This window comes from Dendrobates tinctorius, unplaced genomic scaffold (genome assembly GCF_039654945.1).
Source record: "Dendrobates tinctorius isolate UK_male_01 unplaced genomic scaffold, ASM3965494v1 ptg000084l, whole genome shotgun sequence".
Taxonomy (NCBI): domain Eukaryota; kingdom Metazoa; phylum Chordata; class Amphibia; order Anura; family Dendrobatidae; genus Dendrobates; species Dendrobates tinctorius.
In genome coordinates, this window is record NW_027361752.1 from 3,923,134 (window position 1) to 3,942,718 (window position 19,585).

The 19,585-nt window shown below is 41.7% G+C and overlaps 1 protein-coding gene across 1 annotated transcript in view; it reads right to left on the reverse strand.

Moving 5' to 3' along the window:
* EPHA6 (EPH receptor A6) overlaps positions 1 to 19,585 on the reverse strand; it is a 1,179,434-nt gene that overhangs the window by 108,397 nt on the left and 1,051,452 nt on the right. The window contains exon 12 of the mRNA XM_073584415.1: positions 15,110 to 15,171. Coding sequence (XP_073440516.1) covers positions 15,110 to 15,171 — 62 coding nt within the window. The remainder of the gene's footprint in view (positions 1 to 15,109; positions 15,172 to 19,585) is intronic.

Here is a 19,585-nt window from a genome sequence, read left to right on the forward strand (position 1 = left end):
CGCTAGCAATATCGCTATAACGTCACTAGTTATAGCGATATTGCTAGCGATATCTCTTAGTGTGACAGGCCCTTTAGACCTTTGAAAAAACTGTCTTCAGATATTTCTTGTCTCAGTCTTGACATTTCACCTTCTGTGTCTTGTTCAGTGGTGGATGGGTTTGAGACTTCCTTACCCTGGCCATGTCTCTGAGGACTGAACACCTTGTACTTCTGGACACTACAGGGAGGTTGCAGTTCTGGAATATGACAGCATTGGAGGATAATGGCTTCCTGGTCACTTCACGTTTGATTCTTCTCAAACCTTTGGTGGTTAATGTGCGTCTTTTGTTCTGAACACGTTTTTGAGACCCTGTTGAGTGTTGACTATTTGCAACAAAACTTTTGATGGTTGTGTGAATAAACAAAAATCGATCCGGTTTTCTGGATTAAACTTAGATGATTTCTTTTGTGTGAACCAAGCCTGAAAGTGGCTTTTATAGGTTTGAGAAAGAGAAATTAAATTGTAAACCGTCTTGGGAACCAAAAGAAACAATATGTAATGTTGCATAAAAGAGGTTCTTTATATATGTAGCAGAAACATGAAATGTTTCTGAGCTTATGGCTATTGTTCGCATTACTGCATGAATGACTCTAAAATAGTCATTTAAATCAGACTAATGAACAGTCACATTTATCAGATACTATACACAGCACTGAACAAATCCTTATACATTCCAATTTTCTAGATCTCACATTATAAGCTAACAATTCTTATTTTCTTCAGCTTACGTTTTAGCTTTGCTGTGTAGACAGGGACAAGCAAGCAGAGTCATCTCAATATGCCTAGATTTAATTAGCAATGCCTCTTCTATTGCATTTGGATAGGACTAAGTAAAAAGCAGGATGACAATACTTTATATTCAAGACTCCCATTGCTTCCTAGTCCCTAGGGAGGCTGCACTTCATGTTTTCTCTGAGAATGTATTAGTTAGTGGTATTGGTAAGATAAAGATAAAAATAAAAAGCTGCACCATTTAAAGAAATTATAAGCACATTATTTCTATTCTTTTACATCATGATAATACAAGATATATTGCCTTTAGTAGTTATATTGCTCGCTGGACAATACTGGGAACTGACTATTACAGGTTTTTAATTTCAGTCTCCAGATCTTCCACCCATTACATTTAAATTTGCAGATTATTTTGCTATTTTATCAGTATAATTTTGCTTTACTTACTTTTTTTAAAAACATACATCAATGATTTGCGTTTTACTCCTATGAAACTTGAAATCTTCATCATTGTTAAAATCTGCATTTTATAAATCTGCTCCTTTAAAACATTTATTTTGAGAAGCTATCCTGTCTGGTTTTCCATATTTGCAACTCTAAGTATAAATTCGCGAGAGGACGCAGCTTGAATGATTTCATATGGTGCTAGGATTCCCCAGGCGTCTTGTTAGATCATTATTATTCACTATACGGAATTTTACTCTTGTGCTAGATCCTTAAATGCCGAACGAGGCCAGATTGAATATACGGTACATGACTATAAGCTGCTCTTTATGAATGATAGCGCTTCTAATGTCGCCCCAGTATTTCCTAGAAATAAATTTTAAGCAGACTTGGCACCAGCGTTTCGCAAATCCTTAATTGTTTTCATCAAGGGCTTGAGAGTATCAATCATAATCTGTCTAGAGCTTTTACCTGGGCTTCAGTGAGCATACACATAACTTGTGTTTATATACAGTAACCTATCTGACACCACTGAGCTGCAGTGTAAAGTATGAGGGAAAAACATTGCGGTAACTTGGGCCAATGACAAGGCGAAAAAGTGTGTTTCACGCTACCACAAGCTTCTTCTGAAGCCCTAACTAATTTGGCTAAACATAAGTTTAAAAAATGGAAAAAGAAAGGACCGCTCACCCACAAATGAAAGATTGATGCAGGGAAAACTGTAGGTGGCACATAAAAAAAAAAAGTAGAATTAGTAGATGTAGCATCCAGATCTCCGTAAAAATACTCTTTATTGAAAAATAATTAAATGTCACAGGTCCAGTAACGACTGCCACACACAAACATGTTTTCAGACTCCTATCTTCATTCATTGCCAGACAGCAGTCTGAAACGCGTTTGCTTGTAACAGTCGGTACTGGACTTGTGACCTAATTATTTTTTAATAAAGAATTACATATGAATTACAACTTTTTAAAAGTTCAGCAGTACAAATGAAATGGTTATTCCGATCTTCATAAATGGGTATTGTCGTATAGTGCTTGGAAATACAAGTGAATTTAGAAAATTACTGATTATTAAAATTTGAAGTCATTCTGGGATATTAAAACTTTTCTATTGTTTACTTCTCATTGCCTAGGAGATCGACCACTACTGCTAAATAGCAGACCATGTGCTTACAAGCTCTTTTCTATTGAGCTGGTAAGCACTGTTTTGAAGCTGGCCAGGATCATTGGAACGTGCTGCTATTTCCTAGTCCAGGACAGCTTCAGTGCTTACAAACTAGACCGCAGCGGTGATCGGTCTCCTAGACAATGAGTTGTAAATAAAAGTGGCTTTAAATTGTAATAAGCAGTAAAATGCAAAAAGTGCTTATTAAAGTACTGTCTGACAATATCCGAGTATGAAGATGGGAATAATCCATGAATCTCATATATATAGTAGAAAAAGAAAGTAGCATCTTCACGTCTTTCTCCTTTCCTAAAGTTACCTTACTTCAGACTCACTGTATGTTCCTTTTCAGTCATAAAAACAACCTTATAGGTTTTTCTGACTTGTTCTAACTAGTGTAGTTGTCAGCACTTCATAATCAGTATTTCTTCACTATTAAAAATGACCGGTGCATGTACTGACCTTCTGGTGACCTTGTGACTCTTTATACAAAGCAGCCAATCAGAAAAGGTATAGCTGTAGGAGGAGGGTGAGACAAGCAGTCTCGGCCAATGATAAACCAGTGGGTGTGTCTCAGACTCCCTGTAGACACTGTAGCTATAATGAGGTCACAGCCGTGTCCTAAAAGTGCTGAGCTAAAAGAGCAGCAAACACTGAAGGAAGTAAGGAGCAAGTAGACATCACCTACCGTTACCTAAAAGGAACCTGTCTCATTATAGTTGCAGACAGATGTGTGGACATATGCCCCCCTCAGCATATACACGAGTCAATTGCCCCAGAGGGCCGCGGGAGAGGGAGAGTGGCAGAGCAGTGGGTCACAGAGGCAGGAGCTGGCGGCTGTGGCTAAAGCCTGTGCCGCTGCAGTAATAATGCACAGTGCCATCCGCAGCCTCCGGCTTCCACCACACATACTCACCTACCTGCGCGTCCTCGCTGCTGGCACTGCATCTCGTTTGTTCTGGCGCCTGCAGCTCTTCCTGTTGAGCGATCACGTGGCCCCGCTCATTAAGGTAATGAATATACACGCATCTCCACTCCCATAGGCGTGGAGTGCATATTCATACTCGGGTAGGCTTATACTCAAGTATATATGGTAGCTGCATAAAAATACATGCTGTCACGCTCGAGTTAGGAGAGCCGCCTGCCAGTTCGAGCATTGCGATGCAATCATCATCTATGTTATACGGTCGCCTGACTGCGCCCATGAGAGGTTAGAAAAGTGGGCATGTTCAGCTTAAAAAAAAGACGCCTCAGTGGCGTTCTCATTGTGTAGAAGTACAGTCATATGTAAAAGTTTGGGCACCCCTATTAATGTTAACCTTTTTTCTTTATAACAATTTTGGTTTTTGCAACAGGTATTTCAGTTTCATATATCTAATAACTGATGGACTCAGTTATATTTCTGGATTCAAATGAGGTTTATTGTACTAACAGAAAATGTGCAATCTGCATTTAAACAAAATTTGACCGGTGCAAAAGTATGGGCACCCTTATCATTTTCTTGATTTGAACACTCCTAACTACTTTTTACTGACTTCCTGAAGCACTAAATTGGTTTTGTAACCTCATTGAGCTTTGAACTTCATAGCCAGGTGTATCAAATCATGAGAAAAGGTATTTAAGGTGGCCACTTGCAAGTAGTTCTCCTATTTGATTCTCCTATGAAGAGTGGCATCATGGGCTCCTCAAAACAACTCTCAAATGATCTGAAAACAAAGATTATTCAACATAGCTTTTCAGGGGAAGGATACAAAAAGTTGTCTCAGAGATTTAACCAGTCAGTTTCCACTGTGAGGAACATAGTAAGGAAATGGAAGAACACAGGTACAGTTCTTGTTAAGCCCAGAAGTGGCAGGCCAAGAAAAATATCAGAAAGGCAGAGAAGAAGAATGGTGAGAACAGTCAAGGACAATCCACAGACCACCTCCAAAGACCTGCAGCATCATCTTGCTGCAGATGGTGTCACTAAACCAATTTAGTGCTTCAGGAAGTCAGTAAAAAGTAGTTAGGAGTGTTCAAATCAAGAAAATGATAAGGGTGCCCATACTTTTGCACCGGTCAAATTTTGTTTAAATGCAGATTGCACATTTTCTGTTAGTACAATAAACCTAATTTGAATCCAGAAATATAACTGAGTCCATCAGTTATTAGATATATGAAACTGAAATACCTGTTGCAAAAACCAAAATTGTTATAAAGAAAAAAGGTTAACATTAATAGGGGTGCCCAAACTTTTACATATGACTGTACATATGTGGTCAATACAAGGAATGGCACATGAATTATTCTTTCTAAGGACCTTAGAAAGGACTGGGGAGCATAAATTATGTGTGGAGGAAAGGCGATCACATCATTTAAAAAGGAAAGGATTCTTTACAGTTACAGCAGTCAGACTGTGGAATGCCCGGCCACAAGAGGTAGTAATGGCAGACACTATAACAGCACCTAAAAAAGGTCTGGATGCTCTACTCACAGAAAATGGTCTTGTGAATAATAAATAATTTCATTATAGATTATATATAATTGGTCAAGATAGACTGAACATGACGACCTGTGTATTTTTTGAACCTTCTGAACATATCAGCCAAGGTGAAAACCAATTAAATACGGAATCGGGTAATCTTATTACAGCGCAGGCATTACCCATGCACATTCACGTCTGTGCTAATCCACGAGGCTGTGCTGTAAACCTGGCTAGTGAAATGACGCCGCTCAGGAAGAATAGGTTTAATCCCTGACATATTTCATGCAATTGTAAGAACACCTGCAATGCTCTGGCAAAAGAAATGGGCGACTGCAGCCTTCTCTGTAATCAAAACTCCTTAACGACACCTCTCCTGCTTACAAGAGATGTCAGCGTGATGGGAGATCTGTGCATAGTATGTCATATAATGGGCTGTAACTCATTGATGGGGATAGCAGTAGCTATTAGGCATTAGGAAAAGGAACTGAAAATCCCATAAATGCACAAAAGATTTACATTTTATTCTGTGCTGCAGGTGTTAAAATGTTTAGAATAGAAACATATATTTTTTTTATTTTAAAATATATATTTTTTATTATAACAAATTTTTTTGAGCAGTACAAGAATATCCCACCCAAAAGTGTCTGGAGTTTTCTCTAGTAGTGAAGGTATAGTAAATGTGATGGGGCCTAAAAATAAGGTAAGAATGGCCAACTAGGGTTCAGGAGTATCCTCCGGTAGGCCGACACCTGCCACAATAATGGACCTCAAGGCTCAAGCAAAAAACAAGACTATTTGATGCTGGCTATGAAGCCAATCTTTTGGCTTCATAGTCAGGATCAATTTCTTATGGGTTGATCACAAATAACCTACTGATTATACTGGCCAACTCACTCAGAGGTTCCTATAAACAGCTGAGACCTTTAGCACTTCAGGAAGATTGGGCAAAGCTCTAGTGTGCCACCATAGGATGGTATCTTGTGCCTAAAACGTGGATGACATGATTCAGGGGCAGGGATCAGATCATGTAGAGAGCTGGGATGGCCATGGAGGGAACATGACCTTCCGAAGGAACTCAGTTTGACGCTGCCTATTAGGCCGATGTCACACTTGCAACTGCAAAGCGAGAAACTCGCGCGAGTCTCTCACATTAATACCCGACACTGCCTCCAGCACTCGGGACGGGAGTGTGTGGCTGCATGTATTTCTATGCAGTGAGCTCTCCGTTCCTGAGTGCTGGCGGTAGTGCCGGGTATTGATATGAGAGACTCATGTGAGTTTCTCGCTTTGCAGTTGCAAGTGTGACCCCGGCCTTAGAAATCAGCAGATCAATCTGTGGAAAATCAAATTAGATACCTGATATCTGAAAATTCAAGCAGTTGATGATTAAATTTGTGTGGATTGTCAAAAAAAAATGTCCGGCATCACTGTAAACACTTTTGAAGATTTACAGAGTGGCATAATGATGACGGATGTTGCCAGATGGGTTTCCCCATAATGCCCTGCAGCTTTACATGATCTAATGTAACCAGTCAGGGGGGGCATTAAACATAGGGGATGGCAAGGCAGCGCCATTTTAGCTATCTAATTTTGGGAAAAGTTCCCCACATTTGGCGAATTTCAAATTCAAAAGATTTGATAATCAATAAATGTGACCCTTACAAATGGATATTCTTAACATATATGCTAGGAGCTTTAATGACATATTTGTTAACCGTAAAATAAATCATTTTAAGTTGTGAGCAGGGTGCTGGACAGCTACTGTGCAGATGCAGCAAGACCGGATATTTGGAGAAAAGTGCCCCTCTGCAACATGTGCGAATGTAATCCCACCCTCATGGAGACAGCCAAACTCTGCACTTGGTGAGATCCAGCAGTCCCATTCAAAATGAATAGAACAGAGGGGCACATACTTGACCTCTGCTTCATTTAGATGGGATCTTTTGGAGCCCCGTTCTCAGGATCACTATGAGTCTGTGAGACCCCCTGCAGTAAGGATTCAGGAAGTTATTGCCCGGGTACAAGCATTTTCACTTCCTGGTACCACAAGTTACCTAATGCACTGGTGGGTCCCAGGTACAATGATTTTTTACTTCTAAAACTGTAGTTAAAAAAGGGTCTCCTCCTCTTTGGGCCCTTGTGCAGCTGCACAGGCCATATGTTTGCCCCTGAGATGCAGGTCTAAAGATCCCCACACACACATTAGATGATTGTTGGCCAAACAATGCTTCGGACCATCGTTTGGTTAACTTTCCCATTCCTCTGTGAGAAAGGTGCTGGATGTCATGTTTGCAGATAGCATATGTCCTCCAGAACAATATGATCGTCAGTCTGAAATCAGACATGCCCTATCAACAGCTTCCCTGTCGAACACATATTAGACTGTTGGCCAACCTGGGGTTCAGCCAACATTAGTCTAATGTGTATGGGAGCCTTAGGGCACAGGAGAGGCTGCATACAGGGTATAGACTGCAGAAAGGGGCAGAGATGATTGGTTGCTATTAGCCTTACATCATCTTTCCAGTTGTCACCATTTCCATTGCTGCTATTCTAATGGGGCAGCCATATTTCCCTGTGAGAAATCAGACATCATGACTGACATGGTTTTCACTTGAGTTTCCCTTTCATTTTCTGAGCAACACTTCTGATTTTGGAATACAGCTGTATAGTGGTACAGTTATGGATGGTGCACCCAAAGGCAACAGTATTAGAGGTGCTACTTGACAGGTGGATGGATGCATTGGTGCTGAGAATCTCTAAGTTCCTTTTTTTTACTTTTATTTATTTACCTACTTACATACCACAATTAATTCCACAGCGCTTTACCGACATGATCACTGCCCCCATTGGGGCTCACAATCTAGATTTCCTATCAGTATGTCTTTGGAGTGTGGGAGGAAACCCACACGAATACAGGGAGAACATACAAACTCCTTGTAGATGTTGTCCATGGTGGGATTTGAACCCAGGACCCCAGCGCTGCAAAACAAAAGTGCTAACCACTGAGACCATCGTATTCTCTATAAGTGCCACCTGTGTTAATATTCCTGGTGAATAACATTTCCCTGAACAATGACTATCCTTTGCAAAGAACAGTGAAGGTTTATGCAGCTCTAGATTATTGTTGAGGTCCCTCCATCTCTAGATTTTTCAGGGCCCCAGAGGTCAGACCTCCATTGCCATCATGTTCAAATTCTATGACATAACTTTATAAGATGGGAATAACACTTAGATTATTTGTAACTGCCATGTCGTGCCACAAACATTCATTTGGAGCGATGAACATTGTAATGTAATTTTGCCAGACCACTACTAAATGAGCAGCCCCCCCTGCGGCCGTAGGGCGTTGTGGCGCTTCATGTAACGTTTGCAGCGTGGCGATGATTTATTTTGCGAAGAGAAGTTGACAACAAATACCAATTTCTACTTGTTACTTTTCTCGCTTTTTACATTTTTTGTTACTTTTCATGCAGGTTTACAGATGTCTCAGATGTCATCAGCGAAGTAATAAAAATTGATGGCTGCATTGTTAAACTTTACGAATGTGCTGTGGGTGTAACAAAACAGTTCAACGGCAATGACTGACAAATCATTCTTCTGTGGAGCAGGCGGCAAAAAAATAACACAAGATTAATGGCTCTATAGCAGAACCTTTGCAGAGGAACAGCACCTGCGGACATAATAGCAGGTAACATTTACAGAAAAGTAATAATATTTCAACATATAATTACTTGCACATCTCAAGTAAACTCAGAGGAGTGATCCAGGCAGAACCACGAAGAAATCTATCGAAACTTCTATATAATGCTGAGAATCATTCATTATCACCTTCTTCTACTTGTAATTAAATTGAAGTTCAAAATAGTTTGTGACGAAGTTTATTGAACCAGGGCTCTGTATGATACTGGGGGCAGTTTGGGGGCCTTAGAGATCCTGACAGGCCTGGCTGGTCTGGCAACTAAAATGTATTTTCTAAATATCTATCCTTACACCCTAACCACTTTTGTAATTTTGCAATTAAAAACAGTGGCGCTATTATACTGGAGCACTCTTCAGCTACAAATCAAACATTGACCACAGATTTTCAAAAAGTAAAAATAAATGCTAAATGTATTTGCGCTCAAAAAGTGACACTCCTGAGGGAAAAAGTAGCTAGCTATCACAACAGGTTTATAGTAACTGTACAAAGGATTGTATAAAGTCATGTCTCAGAAGCAGGATCATCCGTGAGGAAGGAAACCAGAGTTTGCGAAACGCGTAGGATATTTTTGGTTATTTAGCAATTTTGTAATTTGCTTTATTACACAACACCTGACACTTTTGCCAATCCTGTTAATCCCTAAATGTTTTTTTTACTTCACTTCTTGTGGTGTCTTGTTTGAGAGGGATCTCAGAGATGACATCACAGGAAGCTGGGGCTGCACTCACTTCACGAAGAATCCGTCACCCCCTCCTGAAACAGGACATCACCAGGGGGCAGCGCTGCAGATACTCACTAGTTTCTCACCTCTGAAAAGGTCTTGGATCCTGGATAATGGACGTTGTGGGAGATGTGAGTGCAGAGCCAGCTCTCTACTCCTATCCATCGCTGTAGTTTCTAACTGAAAGAAGACATTGTCAGGGGGCTGTGATGGAAGCAGTGAGGAACACCAGCTTTGCTCCACAGATTCTAGCACCACCCTTAAAGAATCATCATCAGGAGGTGGTGCTGGTGTAACTCACTGCTTCTAGCGCCACCTGAGCTGATGATTCATTTGAGGGCAGTGTTAGAAGCTGTGGGGCAGTGCTGGTGTCACTCACTGCTTTTATCTCTGTCCCCTGATGATGTCTTCTTTCAGTTGGAAGCTACATTGGTGGTAGAGATAGAAGCAGAGAGCTGGCGCTGCACTCACATCTCTCACAGCGTCCATCACCCAGGATCCAAGATTAGTGATGAGCGAGTATACTTCTTGCTCGGGTTTTCACGAGCATGCTTGAGTGATCTCCGAGTATTTGGAAGTGCTCGGAGATTTAGTTTCTATTGCCATAGCTGCATAATTTATCGCTACTTGACAGCCTGAATACATGAATACATATTAGAATTCCCTAACAAACAGGAAATCCCCACATGTATTCAGGCTGTCAAGTAGCTGCAAATCATGCAGCTGCTGCGACAGAAACTAAATCTCCGAGCACGCCAAAATACTCGGAGGACACCCGAGCAATGAGTATACTCGCTCATCACTATCCAGGATGTCTTAAAAGAGGAACTTCAAGTGCTGCCCCCTGATTACGTCTTGTTCCAGGAGAGGTGATAGATGCTGCGGAGAGTGAGTTCACCTTCAGCCTCCTGTGACATCAAGATTGAGATTCTTCTCGAACAAAACATCACAGGAAGCATAGCAAAAAATACAAATTTAGTGATTATCCACATAGGGAAAATGTAGGGTGTTGGGTAACAACGCAAATTACAAACGTGGTTAGGGTTTAGAAAATAATTTTAAGATTGAGGATACATTTTTAATATCTAATCAGATGAACATTTCAATTCTTTTTGTTAATTAAAGATCTTTTGGGGCATTTTTGATGGAATATACAGTAGTCACTTGCTTTACCTAGGCCATGGTTACATTTACACTTATAGCATCTGTAATGTCCTGCTAGGAGCTGGATTCTGCATCATTTTCAGTACAATAACTCTACAGGAGATCTTCTAATTTTACATAAATATATCTCTTATATTTTAGAATAAATGTTCAGATATTTACCTTGTTCACTCTTAGATTTTTTTCCAGACTCAAAATGAGTAACATGAATTACTGTCAAAGGGAGGGGTCCTTGGCAGATAATCACCTACATGGTTCGCCAGTTTTAGAATATCCCTTTACCATGGCTGCCAAAAAAACAAAAATGTCCTTTACTCCTCATCCCCGGGTCCAGCCTGAGTCTCCACTTCTGGTGACTGTTATTATCTGCAGTGCTGTTGGCACATTGACAGCGCTGCAACCAATATGCGAGCTCAGCGGATCTGTCCAAGTTGACAGCATGTGACACTAAGCTCAGTTAAAGGCTTCAATGCTGTCGACATGCCAGCGCTGCAACCAATAACAGGCACCGAAAGTGAAGACTCAGCACTGGACCTGAAGAGGGTGAGTAGCACTCAGATTGTTTTTTTAAACAAACTGCAGAAGGTGCATAAGGTTTTCCAAAATCTGAAAACTCCTCTAAGTTTTATTAATTACCATGCTCTTTGGTGAATCAAACTTAACTATATATTACTATTTATAGATGGCCTTTGACATAATTGGACATTGTGTGTTTGTAATATTAAATTTCTCCTGCAGCGGATACTGAAGAGAAATGGTATTTAAAGTATATGGACATATTCATTGGCATTTTTCTTTTTACTTAAATGCATGGGCTCAAAACTATTTTTGCAGTTGAATTTCATCTTTGCAACCTTTGCCGGTTATAGCTTCTGTGTTGCACTTCGTATTGCTGGCTTCAGAAGGAGTTATCTAAGAAGCTGTCAGCAAGCTCTGTCTGAGAGTTTGCAACTCATTTATTTGTCTTTTTCAGAGTTTCTCCATGCTGATTTATTACCTCAAAACACACCAAAAGCTGATCTTTGTGCGTATAAATCAGCTGAGAGGAGCTAAAAAAGACAGAAAGAGCTGATTCTCAGTTAAAGGGGTGATCTCAAACCAATGTTGAATGTAATCCTAAAAGTTTAATGTAACAAAGAATCTAATCCCTTTTCTAAAATAATTTGATTAAAAACTCTGTATTGTTCCTTTTGCTCTCTATGTTGGTTTTTTTCATAACTTCCATATTGATGACAGAGAATCCCCAGTGCATGGTAGGATACTCAAATGAGATGACATCAGGGTGCAGAGGTTTCAGTTGCTGCTTCTCCCACCCTGAAGCAAATTGTCATCAATGATGTCCGTTTCCGGGTCTGGGATAGTCTTTGCTCTATTAAGCATGCGTTGGTTATCAATTCTGATGTATTCTCAGTATGCGCTCCCTGCTCACTGTGATATATTCATTTGAATGCATAGTGACAGTGCGCTTCTTTGCCGGCTGTAATAGGTGATGAGCTCGAAAGAGAGCGCACTGTCACTGCACATTGAATAGGAGAGAACACAGAGAGCAGAGAGAGCAGAGATCAGCCCTGCCCCTGAAACAGACATCAACAGGCTCAGACTGGCCCATAGGGTAACAAGGGAATCCTCGGTGGGCCCCTGTGCTGATCTGGGCCCTCAACCCCACTGTATGAGAAGAACTTGGCATAATTCAATTGATTCTGTATAGAAAAAGGCAACATTTCATCATTCGTTAATCAAACTACCCAGTTTATTATTATATAGAGATATAGGTAAATTTGTGAACGAGGGTAGTATACTATTTGTATGCAAGTGGGCCCCCAAAGTCAGTGTTACTGGTGGGCTCTTGGCAGCCCTGTCCGACACTGGACGTTAGTGATAATGCTTCATTTCAGGGTGGTGAAAGCAACAGTATAGAAGAAACGGTAGGGAATTTTTAGCTACAATACCGTATATACTCGTGTATAAGCCGAGATTTTCAGCACTTTTTCTGTGCTGAAAATGCCCCCTCGGCTTATACATGGGTCATTCAGCAGAAACCAGCGGGGGAGGGGGAGCGGTGGCAGGATCCGGTGGCTGGGAAGTCATACTCACCCCTCCTGTGCCTCGCTGAACGTCCCCTGCATCCTCGTTGTCCCAGCGCTGACAGCTTCTTCCTGCCTTCAGCGGTCACATGGTACCGCTCATTAAGCTCATGGGCGTGGAAGAATATTCCTGAGCTTAATGAGCGGTACCATGTGACCGCTGAAGGCAGGAAAAAGCTGTCAGCGCTTTACAACGGAGGATGCAGGGACGTTCAGCAATGGCACAGCAGGGTGAGCATGAAGGAGGACGGGGGCAGCACAGGGGAGGACTGGGGCAGCAGGGGGAGGAGGACAAGGGCCACATGGAGGAGGACAAGGGCTGCATGGAGGAGGACTGGGGAAGGACAGGGGAATCATGGATGAGGACAGGGCTGCACAGAGGGCATTGGAAGGATGGAGGACGGGTGCAGCATGGAGGAGGACGGGGGCTGCACAAAGGAGGACGGGTGCAGCACGGAGGAGGACGGGGGCTGCACAGAGGGCATTGGAAGCACAGAGGACGGGGCTGCACAGAGGACGGTGGCAGCACGGAGGAGGATGGGGCAGCACGGAGGAGGACGGGGGGAGCACGGGGGAGGACAGGGAGCTGAGCCATACATAGAAGGGGGAGCTGAGCCACGCATACTGGGAGGGGGGACAGCCACACAGAGCAGGACAGGGATGAGGGGACAATGTACACCCGGCTTATACTCGAGTCACTAAGCTTACCCAGTTTTCTGTGGCAAAATTAGAGGCCTCGGCTTATATTGGAGTATATACGGTATATTAGAAAAGTGATCATATTATTACATTAAATATATAGATATTTAGGATTAAATTCAATGGCAATATGGTTTTAGACCACCACTTTAACTCATTCAGTAGCTCGAAGTGTGCAGGGAAACAAAGTTTGTAAAAGCCAAACGGAGTAAAGATTTTAAAGAATCCTAATTGAAAAAAAAATATGTTGTAGTTAAAAATTCATGCAGTTAAAGGGGTTGTGCACTACTTTAACAATGATATCTAATCCTTAGGCTAGGTAACCAATTTCTGATCAGTGAGGGTATGACACCCGGCACCCCTGCTGATCAACTACAGCATTCTTGGTGCTGACAGCGGCCAAAACTGCCCAGATATGGAGCTGCATAGTGCAGTTCTGTCAACAGAATAGTTGCCATGGCCGGGAACTGCACATTCGCCCTATATGCAAATCAATAGGGGGCAGATGTGCAGTTCCAGTTCATGGCCACTATACAGTTGACGGAGCTGCGCTGTCCAATTCCGTAATTGGACAGCTCCGTCGACATCGGGAACAGCTGATTGGTGGGGTAACAGGTGTCACACCTCCACCGATCAAAGATTGATGACCTATCCTAAGGAAAGGCATTCAATGTTAAAGTAGTGAACAACCTCTTTAAAAAAAATAATGATTTGAAAGTTGTCCTTGTCTATTAAAGGGAATCTGTCACCTCATTTTTGGCCTATGAGATGCGGCCACTGCCATCAGGGGATTATCTACAGCATTCTGTAATGCTGTAGATAAGCCCCCGATGTAACCTGAAAGAGAAGAAAAATGAGTTATATTACACTCACTCCGGCGTCCGGTCCGGTCCGGTGGGTGTTGCGGTCCGGTCCGGTGCCTCCCATCTTCCAGAGATGACGTCCTCCTTCTTACTTCTCCCTCGGCTCCGGCTCCAAAGTACTTTCTCTGCCCTGTTGAAGGCAGAGTAAAGTACTGCAGTGCGCAGGCGCCGGATCTCTCTGACCTTTCCCGGCACCTGCGCACTGCAGTACTTTACTCTGCCCTCAACAGGGCAGATAAAGTACGCCTGCGCAGGAGCCACGGCAGAAGTAAGAAGGAGGACGTCATCCCTAGAAGATGGGAGGTGCCGGACCGGACCACGACACCCATCAGACCAGACTGGACCGCTCCTGGGTGAGTATAGTATAAGTCGGTTTTCTTATCTTTCAGGTTACATCGGGGGCTTATCTACAGCATTACAGAATGCTGTAGATAAGCCCCTGATGGCGGTGGCCGCATCTCATAGGCCAAAAATTAGGTGACAGATTCCCTTTAAGGTTGAAAAGCAGGACCTGTGATGATAAATTAATTGCAGATCTGACTTGATTGGATAAAATTTGCTTTTGATTCACATCCATAGCTGATTAGCAAGGTAGAACAATACATACTATTATTACATTTGTACAGCATTGGGCTCCTAGACAATTATATAGCAATAGCTAGAAATTCCTATAAATTACAGATTAAAAGAAAACTAAATAATACACAAAGTAGATAAAACACATCACAAACCCATCTCATTTCCACTACCTTGATTTAAAATATATATTTTTGTAAATGCTTAGTGTATTTGGAGGAGAAAACAATTATATTCTAAAGTACACGTCTTCTTTATTTGGCAGACATACTTTAATAGATCATGGTACTAATGTAATGCAGCCTGGAGGGAAAAGCCGCTATTCTTCAGGCAGAAAAAAAAAAAAATCTATGAATAACATTAGGCAAAAAATTAATTTATAATAAGTGATTTAAAATCCTAGTCCAGAATTGTTTCTTATTCAAATGTCACCAGAAAATGACACCTCACCCGCAGGAATGAGTCCAGGGATCCATTCTCCATGTATTCAACCACAATCATTACGGGTCTGCCTGCGAACACAGCAAAGAAATTCATTAGTGAGATTAAAGGTGTATTACCGGGTTGGTTATACATTTCCAGCTGTTATGGAAAGATTATCTGTATTACTTTAATGAAGTTCATATGTCATATACCACAGGGTCCCCAAAAACATAAGTTAAAAGTAAATTATTTGTGTAGACGCTGTCGAATGCCGGTGCGGCACGTTACTCATTGGGTAGACCGCTGCTTCTTTTATTACCTGGCGCGCGGCAGTGGCGGGCGCAGGACTGTACGGAATGGCTTATGTCGGTGGTATTCATCAGCGCGACAATATGCATCTTTGTTAAGCATTTTCAATCACAAAATAGAATGCATCAGAAAAGTCATTAAGGCAAAAGTAGGTCCGACGATACATATGCTCATGATTTAAAACATCATTTCAAAACAAGTATAAACTGTTCTATTAAAATGCAATCTCGATGATTGATCGTCCGCTTATACAAAAAAAAAAAGCCGTTACGTTTTCATTACTTTCTCTATTTTTATTCAACTGATGTTACGAGAATTCGACAAACAGTACAGAAAATAAAAACGTCAAGAATTATCAAGTACAATAGACGGCTGTAAGAAGCGTTCTGTAAAATTGAAGCAGTTCAGGTGACCCCTTTAAGTGAACCTGTTGGCTCTCTAGACATGTCTGCTTTAGTAAATGTCTGTATTTCCTATTAATGACAATTCTGGAGGGCCTTTTTTATAGAACTCTACGTTGAACAGTTCCTCTGTTATTCCTCCTGGAATAAATTATCAATTGGGTGTTAACATTACCCGGTGAGGCAATAAGGCATATCCCTATAGATCGAGAGACAGTCTGTTGGAGGTCTCACAGTGACCAGGTCTAAATGTCACGTTTTTTCTGGATCAGGCATTGGGATTTTTTTTTAGTTCCTGATCCTTTCCATTTTTGAGAGATGACCCCTTCTTCCATGTATATGAATCTAGTCTTTATATACTAGATGGAAAAACGGGAGAGAGAATAGCGCTTTTCTGAGCCTAGTTAGTGAGTATAAATGTGACCACTAAAAGAAAAAACTTCTCACCTGCTGAGGTTGTGCAGGTAGGGCACAACTGGATAAAGGCGAATGAACAATTGTGGATGGGTGCAACTGTGGCGCCCTTGAGGGTTCAGTCACCACAGAGGTACTGCACCTCCTCCAGGGGTGTAGTAGCCCACTACCCAGGTAAGATGGAGATAACTGACCAGACTCCAGCACCTGCACCCAGGACGGAAACCTTAGAACAGCAGGGCACCCTATATGACCCCAGCTTGGTTCATGAAGGGTGCTGGGAGGTGGGTGGAGTTTAGCTTTAGAAAGGGGGAAAACTGATAGGAAGTCAGGGGGAATTCCCCAAGGGGGGAAGCAGTGAGAAGACGTGTATGCAGCAGCTCCTGGGAGCTGGAGCAGCTGGAAAGAAAGGAGCAGAAGAAGGAATTCTCCAGAAAGATCGGAAAGGACGGGACGTGAGGAGGAAAGCTGGGGACTGGGGCTAAGTTTAAGTGCCAAAGGTCGGGCGCCGGTATTCGAGGTTGTGTGGATGCTAATGATCCTACAGAAGAAACCGAAGGAATAGAAGCTGTAAATGCTCTATTCCCAACTAAGACTCAACGACACAGTAGCAACGTGTGTGAGCCGGGACATGATTGTAAGGAGTCCCTGAAGTAGGCTACAGCTACCTGTCATGCGAATGGAGCTCTAAGTAACAGACAGAAGGAGGAACTTGAGTGTAATTCATAACTGCAAGTACTTTGCTAGTAAGGAGACGTCCAGTAAAGGCACATACGGAAGGGACTGCTGGAAGGGTGTGCTTCATCTGGGCCACGGACCAGGTCACTGCCACCGCGACACTTCCCCTTTAAGACACCGGCCCGGTACCGAGTAAGCCAAAGCCCTGGGGGTGATCCACAACCAACCAGGCTTCTGGGTAAAAGTCTTCCAGGGAGAGTTCCAACAGAACGTAACCAAAAAGAGAAAGTCTAAGCGACTGGTGCTCCCAAAGCCAAAGAATGGATCATTCACCGGATTTCATAGAAATAAAATTTATTAAAAACACAACACCTTTTGGCTGTACCCTGCCTTCCCCAGGTGTTTCTGTACAACGCATTTTTAATACATTTTTATTTTTTAATTCTGTTGAATGGTACATTTTTAACTTTTTGGTGCACCAGTTACATGGATTTTCTACATCCCATAAATCTAGTATTGTTAGCCAAAGGGGCGTGATCTTCAAGACTCCTTAGAGAAGATTTGATGGCCATGCCCACTTCTCTATATGCATCTTCAAGAGGATCACTCCCACTTGGCTAACAAGGCTAGAGTATTTTATAGGGAGGAAGAGGCCATATTTCTGAAACAGAGAGGACTAGAAATAAAAAAACAAACAAGCAAACAAAAAAAGCATCAGATTTAACCCCTTAGTGACAGAGCCATTTTACAGCTAAATGACCAGGCCAATTTTTACAATTCTGACCACTGTCACTTTATGAGGTTATAACTCTGGAACGTTTTAACGGATCCTGCTGATTCTGTGATTGTTTTTTCGCGACATATTGTACTTCATGTTAGTGGAAAAATTTTTGTCTTGTGTTTACTTATGAAAAAAATGGAAATATGGTGAAAATTTGGAAAATTTTGCAATTTTAAAACTTTAAATTTTTATGCCCTTAAATCAGAGAGATGTGTCACATAAATTTCTTAATAAATAACATTTCCCACATGTCTACTTTACATCAGCACAGTTTCGGAAACAAAATTTTTTGTTGTTAGGAAGTTATAAGGGTTAAAAGTTGATCAGCGATTTCTCATTTTTACAACAAAATTTACAAAACCTTTTTTTTTAGGGACCACATCATATTTAAAGTCATTTTTAGGGGTGTACATGACAGAAAATACCCAAAAGTGACACCATTCTAAAAACTAGACCCCTCAAGGTGCTCAAAACCACAGTCAAGGAGTTTATTAACCCTTTACGTGCTTCACAGGAACTAAAGCAATGTGGAAGGAGAAAATTAACATTTAACTTTTTTTTGCAAAAAATTTACTGCAGAACAAATATTTTTTATTTTCACAAGTGGTAAAAGAGAAAAATCAACCAAAAAATTTGTTGTGCAATTTCTCCTGAATATGCCAATACCCCATATGTGGGGATAAACCACTTTTTCAGCACACGGCAGAGCTCGCAAGGGAAGGAGCACCGTTTGTCTTTTTCAACGCAGAATTGGCTGCAATTGAGATCGGATGCCATGTTGCGTTCGGAGAGCCCCTAATGTTCCTAAACAGTGGAAACCCTCAGCAAGTGACTCCATTTTGGAAACTAGACCCCTTAAGGAACTTACCTAGATGTGTGGTGAGCACTTTGAACCTTCAAGTGCTTCACAGAAGTTTATAACGTAGAGCCGGGAAAATAAAAAATCTTTTTTTTTCTACAAAAATGATATTTTCGCCCCCAAATTTTTATTTTTACAAGGGTAACAGGAGAAATCATACCCCCACAGTTATGCGATTTGTCCTGAGTATGCTAATACCCCATATGTGGGGGTAAACCACTGTTTGGGTGCACGGCAGAGCTCAGAAGGGAAGGAGTACCGGTTGACTTTTTCAATACAGAATTGGCTGGAATTGAGATTGGAAGCCATGTCGCTTTTGGAGAGCCCCTGATGTGTCTAAACAGTGAAAAAAAACACAAATGACACCATTTTGGAAACTAGACCCCTGAAGGAGCTTATCTAGATATGTAATGAGCAGTTTGAACCCCCAAGTGCTTCACAGAAGTTTATAGATGCAGAGCTGTGAAAATTAAAAATCTTTTTTTTTTCCTCAAAAATTATTTTTTAGCCCGCTATTTTTTATTTTTTATTTTCCTAAGGGTAACAGGAGAAATTGGACCACAAAAGTTGTTTTGCAATTTTTCCTAAGTACGATGACACCCCATATGTGGGGGGGAACCACTGTTTGGGCACATGAGAGAGCTCGAAAGGGAAGGAGCGCCATTTTGGAATGCAGACTTTGATGGAATGGTCTGTGGGCGTCATGTGGCGTTTGCAGAGCCACTGATGTGCCTAAACAGTATAAACCCCCACAAGTGACCCCATTTTGGGAACTATACCCCTGAAGGAGCTTATCTAGATGTGTGGTGAGCACTTTGAACCCCCAAGTGCTTCACAGAAGTTTATAGACGCAGAGCTGTGAAAATTAAAAATCTTTTTTTTTTCTCAAAAATGATTTTTTAGCCCGCTATTTTTTAATTTTCCTTAGGATAACAGGAGAAATTGGACCACAAAAGTTGTTGTGGAATTTGTCCTGAGTACGCTGATACCCCATATGTGGGGGCAAACCACTGTTTGGGCACATGGGAGAGCTCGGACAGAAGGAGTGCCATTTTGGAATG